Source organism: Varanus komodoensis, unplaced genomic scaffold (genome assembly GCF_004798865.1).
Source record: "Varanus komodoensis strain SLA01 unplaced genomic scaffold, ASM479886v1 scaffold22, whole genome shotgun sequence".
NCBI classification, from domain to species: Eukaryota; Metazoa; Chordata; class Lepidosauria; order Squamata; family Varanidae; genus Varanus; species Varanus komodoensis.
In genome coordinates, this window is record NW_025335606.1 from 16376888 (window position 1) to 16388352 (window position 11465).

At 43.5% G+C, this 11465-nt stretch overlaps 1 protein-coding gene across 1 annotated transcript in view; it reads right to left on the minus strand.

Annotated features, from left to right (window-relative positions):
* Window positions 1–8284: 8284 nt before the first annotated feature.
* Window positions 8285–11465, minus strand: part of LOC123023919 (leukemia inhibitory factor receptor-like) — a 30130-nt gene continuing 26949 nt past the window's right edge. The window contains exons 4-5 of the mRNA XM_044431057.1: window positions 10584–10755; window positions 8285–8613 (exon numbers count right to left, since the gene is read on the minus strand). Of these exons, the coding sequence (XP_044286992.1) occupies window positions 8285–8613; window positions 10584–10755 (501 nt within the window). The remainder of the gene's footprint in view (window positions 8614–10583; window positions 10756–11465) is intronic.

Below are 11465 nucleotides of genomic sequence, written 5' to 3' on the forward strand. Positions count from 1 at the left end.
CAGCTGAATCTTACATCAACAATGGTGCCAGAACAACATCCGCATGGAACCAGAGGGCTGCAGGTTAGCTCGCAGCTCTGTCCTCCAGCAAAAGAAGATGGCTGGAGGCTCAGGAGGAATGGCTGGAAGGGTTGCCACCACTGCTCTTCCAACCCAGGTACATGCTTCTTTAAGAAGGCCACCTCACTCTGCCAAGTGGTAGGGCCTGATGCTCAGCGATGGAAGCTCTGTGGAGAAGTTACATAGCTTCCAACTTTTCAGGAACTTTAACCAAATATCATCTTAAGCATCCTAAAAAATTCGTATTTGTGAAAGGTCCTTTTTGCTTGCATTATTCATTGGCTCTTCAATTGTCTTTCCTACAATTCCTTCTGAAATAGGGTGTGTTAGTAAAGTGACTGTTGCAATATCCTCCATAGTCTAGTTGCTCTTCTGAAATAGCTGCGGAGCAAAATCATTCAGCAACATTGACTATCCAGAGTGACAGTGATGACTGGGATGGGAAATCAAATTGCAAACAACAGGCTGGCATTGTGTGTCTCTCTCTCTCTCTCTCTCTCTCTCTCTCTCTCTGTGTGTGTGTGTGTGTGTGTGTGAGAGAGAGAGAGAGAGAGAGAGAGAGAGAGAGAGAGAGAGAGAGAGAATGTGTGTGCATAATCCTTAAATCCCCTCTCAGAATCTAAATTCTATGGCCTTGGGAGAAGGGACTATGATTCAGAATTCACAGTGTAACAACTCATGCTGACTAAATGCTTTAAAGTCATTGTTCAAATGCTTCTACAAGGTAAAATAGGGACAATGTTATCAGTGACTGCTGTAAGAAAATAGGGTCTAAGGGGGACCATTAGAGCAAATAAGATTGACTGATGGACCTTCCATGGCATGGAAGACAGAGGCCTGAGAGAAAGTCCCGCTCAATTCCGCTTCTATAAACCAGGAAAAGAGTGAAGCCACATGTTCATTCTTCTGCCAACACCATCCTTTAATCTGGATATTTTTGCCTGCAACCCTCCATCCTATATTTAGAGACAGCTGTCTTCCCACTACAAGATTCTTAAGAAAAGCTTTTTCTGAGGTTTGTGGGTTCCCATAGGCATAATCCAAGATGCCTTGTTCCATGGTCTCTAGAAAGCTTGGCCATGGCCTCTTAACTGGTCTTAACTGGTCATACCCTCCTTTACTGGCATTGATGAATTGCTGACTTCCTTTGAAAAATCAAGTCACATGTCAGTGGGAACATGCTAGAGGATGAAAGTAATTAGTTTTTCTAAGTTTTTCCTAAAGAGTGGTAAAATCTGCTTGAAGTTCTGCCTGAAGAATGGTAATCACTGAATCAGCGTGTGCAAAGACCTTTTGCTTCATTCCTGAATTCATAATAACTTACAACAATTACCTACAACAAGGATTGTATTACAGGTTAACCTCTTTAAAGGCGCAATCTATGATGATAACATATTGTATCATGAGGAGGAACAGCTTTTGGGATAAGAATATGCAAACATGTCTTCCTCAGTCACCAGTTTTTAATATTGATTAGCCAGATTGATTTTCATCCCTATCACATTTCTATCCTGTCTTGTGTTCCAGCAAGGTGTACAGGTAGACCATGATGGAAGGAACTGATTACTGTTTGTGGGGGAGATCCATAGCTCAGTGGCGGAGCACAGGTTGGGATACAGAAAGTCCCAGGTCTGGTCCATGGCATCTCCAATGAAAAGGGCAATGTAGCAAGTGACTGGTGAGATATTTTTCAGCCTGAGAAAAGCTACTGCTGAACATCAGAATAAATAATTGTGAACTGGAGGGACAACTAGTTTGTGTTGCAGAAGACACTGCCTGTGTTCCTAATTCCAGGCATCTGGGGAAAGTGGTTATACAACGTTACTAAGAAGAGATCTTATCTTGTTATGCATAGTATTCCTGACCATTGGGTCTCTGTGACATGCCTTAATATTTTGCATCTGAAAGTGTTTCACAGATGACCTATAATGGGGAAGAGTGATCTATTGTTGTCATTGCTTTGCCAACTCCTGAAATTTCATCTTAGAAACCTATCAAAATTAAATCAGGAAGCACTAACAAGTCTGCAGTGGAAATCCTACACCCCCATTCCTGGGGATAAGCCCCACTGGTCTCAGTGGGCTGACCACTGGTTGTCAAATCTAGTCGAATTCCAGTTCTGCTGCATTTGAACTATATCTATTAGGTAAAGTGATGATCCAGATGAACCAGCCTGAGGTGATAAATCCAGGATGAAGCTAATAGTAGAACCAGACATAAGAGAAAACAGGTCTTTAATCAGAAATAATAATTGTTATGTAGAAAAGAAATATGTAGAACTCTTGCCCGATCCAATGAGTCTATCCAACAGCACAGGGAGTTTTCAGTGATGGCTATGGATGATGCCAGTTTATGTATAAGATGGTTGGAGATCCCTATTCCAACAAAGCCAATCAGTTGAGACAAATCCCTCTCTCAAATATGGCTTTACACATAAGTACTTCAACTAATTATCAGTGGCTCTCAAAGTTCCCTGCCTCTGGCTTCTCCTCTTTTCCTTTTCTCAAATTTGCCTTGCAAGAAGAAGGGGTAAAACTGAAAGCAAGGAAGACCAATGCCCACCTTTAAGGTCCCGCTGTGTTCCAAGAGGAGGTCTCCTGCAGAAGCACAGTCAATGGGGAGGCAATAGAGGGGTTCAACACAGAGTTTCGAAACTCTGTTTTGAGGTAGGCTGGGCTCTCTTGTTATCCTTCTGCTGGGAGGCAAATATATATATATATATATATATATATATATATATATATATATTTGAGGTAGACCTTTGATATAATTTCCAGTCTAATTAGTCAATGCTGGTTATCTTCTTTTATGTTTATGATTTTAATTTCTTTGTTCTGATGTTACTTTTAAATGAACCTTTGCTTTTAACCCAGATGTTACTGCTAGCTGCCTTGAGCAGAAAGGCAGGATAAAAATTAATAAACAAACACAGTCAAGGCTTCAGAGTATGTTCCAAGCCTTCCATGACTTCCAAGAATAATTGAGTGTTGGGTTTAAATTCCACCGGTAATCTCACCTGAAGTAAACATCAGTTGAGAGCACCACGTTCCAAGTGGAAATCATTGAAGCTAAATATCATTAGTTCAAACCACTGCTCAGAGATTGCTGATCCATGGATTTCCCATATGTTATCTCACTCGTCTCACTGGAATTTATGTTATTTGACTGACCCATGGAAGAAGAAAGTCAGTCCATACTGGTACAAGGCATGATGTGCTGGAATAATGCACATGGATTGCACCATCTCGCCAGAAAAATGCTTGCATGATAGAATAATAATGCCAGCGGTCTAAGCATAGGTCCGGTTGGGAATTAGTGTTTATAAGCAAAAATGTGCTTATTTAATGAAGGAACTCTTCTAAACTGGAGGCTGTAAAACCAAAGCCTCGGGTTATTGCCTACATATTAGCAGCTGTACAAGTTAAAAATTACACAGAGAGCATCTTCAAGGGCATAACTGTGTATTCTTGGTAAATTAAGTGCTGGTTTATAACCTGGTTAACAGAACAGAATAAACAGAACGGAACAGAATAAACAAAGACCAATTAGGCCTTAAACTGTTGATACTTACAAACCAATTGTGCAATGTGGATTCAGCCATTCCTGGGGTAGTGAGCGCAGTCTGTGAAATGTAGCAGGAAGGCAGGGGGAAATCTGCTCTGCTCGCTAGCAAGAAACTTGCAGCCCAGGATAGACATGCAGAGAACAAGCTCTTGCCTTCCCCGCAACCACCCAGAGGTCAGAGCAGGGAGAAGGCTGAAGGCCTTTGCACCCGGCAGGCACTCTCATCTTGCAGTGCCTGCCAAGCACAGAGCAGGCCCAGCCAGCTCCCCCTTTCCCCTCTGGCTCGGTGAGCTGAAGCGAGGTGCTTGGGCCACCTTTGCCTCTGCACACGGCCAGTGCCTAGAGCAGTGATGGCGAACCTTGTAGAGACTGCACGCCCAAACCGCAACCCAAAACCCACTTATTTATTGCCAAGTGCCAACACTGCAATAAAACCTGAAAACATCCAGTCCAAGCAAATCTCTTCCTCCCTCCCTCCCTCCCTCTCTCCTTGGCAGCGCACTGACCAGCCATGTGAAAGCTTGGACGAATTGCAGCTAATATGTCACAGCTCGTGACACCATCGCCTGGTGCCACTACTCCTTTCCGAGCATGCGCATGGCCCCTATGTGCACTGTTATCCGGTGCTCAGCTGCTGGGGCGATGCTGGGGCGACTTGGCTCACATGCTGACAGAGAGGGCTCTGCATGCCTGCTGTGGCATGTGTGCTACAGGTTTGCCACTGCTGGCCTAGAGCATCCACGGGGTAATGGGACAGCATCAAATACTTCTTTCTCTCCAGCTTCGAAAGACATGGCTTGGGTTTCAGACAGGACAACCCGCACTCAGGGACTCCGTGTGGGCTGAATGTGAGTTCTGGTTGAAGAAATCGGTTGTTGTTCAAACATGGGTGGCCTGAGCCCAGGCAGGCAACATGCCCTTCACATGCACAAAATTACATATGCACTCACACTATTTTAATATGCTGTACAAATAGCATTTTATTCTTCCAAGGGACTGTGGAGTTCTACTGTAGATATTCCATTGGTTCTAGGTTAAGGATTATAATTAGTAAACTGTTTTGCTTCTTTATTGATCTTGAATCATTTTCTTCTTCTTTTTGTTGCCTTTATAACTTTATCTCAGAATAAAATAAATGTTCATTGGTAAAAAGGGAAAGTGAGTGTGATTATAGACCCCAAAGTGGAACAGAAAGTGGAACAAAGTATTCACAGGGTTTTCATTCAAATTTATTCACTTACATAAATCTTTATGGGAGGTCAGCAATGGATTCCTGAATGTGAATTTCTGAAATGCATTCATGCTTTCTTTCTGTATGTAACATCTTACTTCTACACTTTTATATGAATTAAAAGAGAAGCTTTTGCTTGACCAAGATGATTGACTGCTTGGACTGTGAAGTCGTATGTTGTCTGACTGCTCAGAATTGGAAAACTGCATTGGTAATATTTAGGATCTCCTCCTCCTGTGCATGTAATATTTTTCCCAGATACTCTGCAAGTTAAAGAAAATTAAAATTAAAATCTAAGCAGTGCAGTGTATAAAGGACAAACCAGTACCTTCTGTCATTTTCTGAAGTTGGATTTAATTGAAATGTGTCATAATTGGCTATACCAATTACAGAAAGGACCTGCATTACAGAATAATCCTCTTTGCTTATCCATTTTAAAATACTTGCTTCCTCTTCATTTCCCCTTCATTTGTTCTGACACAGTCATGCTGTATGAACAGTTGTTTCAAAATAAACCAGGATACCTAAGCCAATTTTAATGTCAGGAACCATAACTCCAGGTCAGCGCTGCACAAGCACTGTCATTAAGAGTGGCTTCCTGGTTTGTTTTCTTGCTCATATAAAGGGATTGACCTGCTATGGACAAGGCTTTGCACAAGCATTTTCAGCATCGCCCAAAGGGTCTCAAATCAGTGCCACCAGACAGATATTATCTTGACGCAAATAGATTTACCGTTCAAATAAAAAGTAGCTTGTTTTTCGCAGGCCGTACAAGTTAGTGGATCTTCCTCGCCCCCATCTGCATTTTATTTCCTTAAAAAGCCATGGTTCACATTTCAAGTTCTGTGGAACATCAGGGGGGTCTGTAGCCGTAAGGGAGACAAAGGGGAAAACATTTACATGTACAGCACACTCTTTGAACCTTACATCCAAAAATGTACTCTATCTATTAGCATCCTAGTACACTAAAGTGGAAGGGGCCAATAAGACCATAAGACTAACTCCTGCTCAATGCAGGGCTCCAAGTTATAGATGCTGCCCAGCTACCTTAAGCATGGGAGAACTTACAACCTCTCTGGATACAAGAGGAACAAACAGTATGCAACCCATGAAACAGGGTACCAACAGACCAACACAAAATGACTTTGTACATGCATGCTTTTTAATATGGCAAGTATAAAACCTGAAGTTGATTAGGCAGCATATAAAGAAGCTCTATAGAAAACAGCATTGCCCAATAGCACAAAATGATTCACTGAAGTCAAGCCTAGGGGTGGTGGACAACATTTTCAGTCTGCCTTGTATATAGTAAGTTTATCCAATTTGCACCTCCCAAATCCTATAAAAGAATGAGAACATGTTTGTCCACCCAAATACGCACTTTTCAGAATTTTGTAATACTGTTTGCAAGAGAAAATATGTGTATAATAAGGGGACATGTGCATAAAATGCATATATTTGGAAACAGCATGCGCAAGAAACACTTTAAATTAGGAAAAATACTAAATACTGCAGCAATGCTGCTCCTCTACTGATGTTGTCCAGACTGGGCATAGACCAGTCACTGAGGTCTCCTGATGCTTTTTAAACTGAGCTCCAGAATTTCAGTGCACCCCATATATCAGCTTTAGGAGCAGTCAGACTGACCAAGAGAAAGGTGGGTCTACAGGTGTCTTGGAAAACTAGTCTATTTTCTGGAGGCCTTGCTATGCATGGTAGAATCCCATCCTCCACCCCCATTTCCACCATATGTAGGTCACTCAGATACACTGCAACTTTGGGTGGGATTGGACAAAGCCTGAGTCACTTTGTGCAGCTCAAGCAAACCCTTCAAAGGGTTGCATCAGGGCTGTCTTCACTATTCTCCTGAACTCCTACCTTGCTTAGCCAAGTCTTCTGAAACCCGCCTGTACAGTTTTGGTCATGCTTTCTTTTGTTATTACATTACAGCTCACCATTTTTCTTCCAAGGAACCCAAAGCAATTTTCCTAATCATTTTCTTCTCCATTTTATCCTCATAACAACAACTCTGTGAGGCTGGTTAAACTGAGAGTCAGTGACTGGCCGAAAGTCATTCAATCAGCTTCATGACCAAGTGGGGACTAGAACCCAGCTCACCTGGGTCCCAGTCCAGCCCTCTAACTATTACATCACACTGGCTCCCAAAATGCCTTGCCTTGCCTTACTACATAGAGTTTATGATTTACTCAGTCTGTGCCTCACTGCTGACAAACCTATCCTATAACAGACTGCTATGTCAGTGTATCTCTGTAACTAGTTTAAGATCCAAATTCCTGGGATTCTACTTCCAAGAGAATGAAACAATTTCTCCATAATCCGGTCTTCTCTCCAGGCTCCAAAGGTTCTAACTGTGGAGTCTGCTTGCTCCTGAATTGCGCTCTCAGCACCAGGTTACTCTCCCCAAAGTTATGAGTGTACGTTTTAAATCCTTGCTTGTTATGGGTGTACGTTTTAAATCCTTGCTTGTGTTTAATGAAATCCCCATCATTGGGAAGTATGCATATTGAAAACCCCTCCTTTTGCCAGATGCTCTATTGCCAGCATTTAAAATAAATATGTTCTTCAGAACATGTATAAGTTTGTACAAGGAGCACGCTGAAGGAGCACGCTCGGTAAACGTTCCTTTCCTAGGAGCACCCTCAATTTTGCCTTGAATGTAGCTCTAATCATAGTTCAGAGCCTCTTAAACTGGAACAGATATTCCCTTGTCCTGAAATTTGTTTGTTATGTCTGAGCAAAGAATGAAGAAAAGTGTAGTCTTGGCTGAGGTCTTCCCATCAGCATCCCACATGGCGACTTTCTAAGCTGTCTTGAAGAATGATCCAAGGTGTTCAGTATGAAGCCAGCAAGGTCCTGTCAATCTCTTCTGACTCCCTTGCTTGAAAGAGTAAGTTAGGACAGGTAAGGGACTCACAGAGAAAGCCGGGGATAAATTTCCATGGGGTTTTTGTGAGCTATCTCATGAATTATTATGACTATTATGACTATTATTAGTATTAAATTACATTTGAGTGGAGAGCAGAGAACACTACAGCCTATGCACCGGAAGTGACATTCCTAAGTGTCCAGGACTAGGAAGGAGGCTGACATGGTCCTTCCGGTTGCCACAGAGTTTCTCCATACCGCCTGTGCCTCCCATTAGAGGGACATGTTGATGAGAAGCGGGGGGGGCACCTTGGCCAATCTTCCCTGCTGCCCCTCCTTTGTGCGGGTAAGTTTTCCAGAGAAGTGATGAAACCAGCAGAAAAGGCAGAAAACAGGAAAGCAGAAAACAACGTGATGTTAGCAAAGTCACTGCATACTCAGCTGGAACACCACACGGGGTTTGCTTTCAGTTTAGCATAAGCCAGTCAGCCACATATTTCCAAACTGAAGGAACTTGCCAAAACTTTCCGAAATTTGAGCCCCTCAGTGCAGAAACGCCCACACAAATTCTTCATACTTACAGCCTACAAATAGAACAGTTCCAGTAAGGACCTCGTCAGGTCCTGGGTAGTTCTGTAAATTGCACCATGCATTGTTCCCAGACTGAATTGAAGCTCTGACATTGTGCACATGGATTAACATGCTCCGCTCAGAAAGAGGGGAAGTCCAGCACCACTCCGTGGAACAGTCAGCATAATGCACACTAATCAGACTTTGTCCATTTTTCCACACACAGCAGAAAGTCACGTCCGAACCCACTTGCACCATTCTGTCTATTGGATACATCTGTGTGGTGGAGCCTGTATCTTTTCCTGCAACACAAAGGGCAAAAGGGCAGGAGTGAAGAGGTAAGATTTGCTCAATTCATTGGAAAGTGTGGTTTATATAACTTCTAAACCGAACTTCTAAGAGTCTCTTTGGAGAGAGGTCTCCCTAAAGAGTTGCAGGCAACAATGGCAGGTTTGCACATCACGCCAACCCACTCTGGCAGGAAGCTGTGATGGGTTGGTCACGGCAGCAACAACTCAGAGGGCGCCCAAGGGGTGACTGAATACACCCTGGACTGGCATCCCACTTCCTTCTCGTGGCATCCCAGGGGACTCTGTGGTTCAGGTTGTTCTCCCTCCTACCTGTGGCTTCTTTCCCTTCCCCTGTTTTGGAGATTGCTCTTATCAAGCTTTCAATTCAAAGCAATGATGAGAGTGCATGAATGCATATATCCTTGTGAAAAAAGCCATGGGGAGCCCTGTCCAAAAAAAAAAAAAAAAAAAAAAACCCTTTGAAAGGAACTGGAATTTTGACAGCTGCTCTTAAACCTCTGCGCTTGAGTAAAAGAGGGCAGGCTGCAGTCTTGGGAATGGGTGAAATAGCTAGCAGCACTGGGACCTCTCAGGGAAACACAAGGAACTTCAAGGATCCCAGTGCCAAGGGGGAGAAATCCCTCCCCCTGCTGATGCATGAATGTATCACCTGCATCTTTGCTTTGAACTGTCAGTTTGCCTTTTGACAGCTATCAAGACAAATCAACATACTGCTGCTGGATCCTTTCTGGGATCCATTCATGATTCATACCTGGCGCATTTTGAGAGTAGGTTACCTCCAGGACATTACCAGGCAAGTCTTCCTATTTTTGCTCCTGTGGAAATGCACATGCCTGCACCTCCAGAATTGTGCAATTCCAGCAAATGAAATAAAATAAAATATTGGAAGCTTCTATTTATATCCCACTTCTTTTCCCCTGCAAGGAACACAGGGTGCCTTCTGTATCCTCCCCCTCCACTCATTCTAACCTCACAACAAACCTGTGAGGGAACTTAGCCTAAGAGTCTGTGACTGGCCAAAATCACCCAGGGCACTTCATGACTGGGGGGAGTGGGGGTAGGACCCAGATGCTCCAAGTGCCAGTCCAGCACTCTAACGACTACACCAGTGTGGCTATTTGGGGGCACACACAGTACATTGGCCAACCATGTGCCACCTGGGCACGTCAGAGGGGCTGTCAGTGGAAACAGATTGCGAAAAGTGATCTCCAAAGAAAAACAGATAAAAAGGAGGGGAGAAGCCCAGGCAAGCCAAAATGGCTCCCTGCCCCAGGACAGAGGACAATGAGCAAGCGGCCATCACCCATCATGCTGAGGTGAGGTGGCTGGCCCTGGCTGTGCCTCAGGTGAACTCAGCAGAAGCTGCAAGGGGTTTTGGCACTCTTGCCAAGCGCTTGCTCACCATTGCTCCCAACTCTCAGTGGGGATGGTCACCCCAGTCTGGATGCAATGCACACCCACCATGGGTGAAACAAGCCTTGCTGCGGATTATTGGTTTTGTAGTACATTCTCAGGGAGGCTTGTTGGGGGAGGCAAAAACTACCTTGAGGTACACAGTTTGGGTTTGGATGACATGACAGCCATCCACGGCTTGCCACTACGGTGGTTGTCATGTCAGGTAAACCAGGTCAGTACTGAAAGGCCCTGTCCCGACCTTTTGCTGTCCACGTTGAGGGGGAAAATCAGGTCAGTTTTAATCTGGAAAAAAAAGAAAAACACTGGAAGCGACCTTAATGTTGGCAGCACCACTTTCTCCCTTTAAATTTAGTATTTCCAGAAACAGTGAAGATGTGTGGCTAAGGCCCACACTTATATGCACTTATCAAACACCACAAGGTCACAGTAATGCCTGATAAAAAGTACAGTTATTCATGCTGTACCTCTACAAACGACAAGGGCCTTATCAAATGCCCATCCTTGACGGGGTTCTTTCAGTTGCATTCCCAACAACATCGGCTTACCAGTAATATTTGCAACTTGGCTCCACTGACCCCACTTGCTCTCCTCAAGAGTATTGCCATGAAGTTGACAACGGATCCTGACATAGTGTGTAGTGCAATTAAAAGGCAGGTCGGAAGTCCAGGTCCAGTGGAGCAGTTTCTTATGAGCACTTAACTTTGAATGATAGGTTTCCTAAATATTTAAAAGGAATGTTACAAACATACTTAAGAAGTCATCTGAACATCTATGCTTTGTTTGGCAAACCAAGTTTGTGATCCTGGTTATTAAAACAGAGCCTAAACCATAGTGCCCTATTTGGAACCAGTTTACTTGGGACACCAAACCATGACTTAACAAAATAGTCACAAAAAGGAAGGCCTGAGGGGCTGGGGAAACACCTCTGAAAGCCTTTAGTTTTACTCCCTGAAACATCTTGCATCATCCAGACCTGCAATGTAATATATAAGAAACTATGTTCAGTTTCAAAGCAAGCCAACATCAACCTGCACTGGCTTTTCAAGCTAGCCACATGAACTGTGGTCCAGAGATCACTTCAAGCTGAGATTAGGAGAAAGTTCAACTAAACAGGGCCAAATCCCAGGAAAAGAACTGGGAATATTTTAAAGACCAGCAATTAGCTTTCAAAGGAACTCCCTTTCTTGGATACATCCCACTATAGTTTTGCACCTATGCTGAGATTTCATGTTTACTAATGGGATCATTTCTCATTTAACTTTGTGAAAGCTGTATAATGGAATCCCATGGAAGCTAGACAGCATCTAGGTGGTGATAGAATTTTTCAGATTCCCGGCTACATGTTCAGCAGATCTCTCCAACCTTGTAGGTGGGAATCTGTGCTTGGATGCTGCTCTGCTGTCATATCTGGCATGGAAAGAACCACG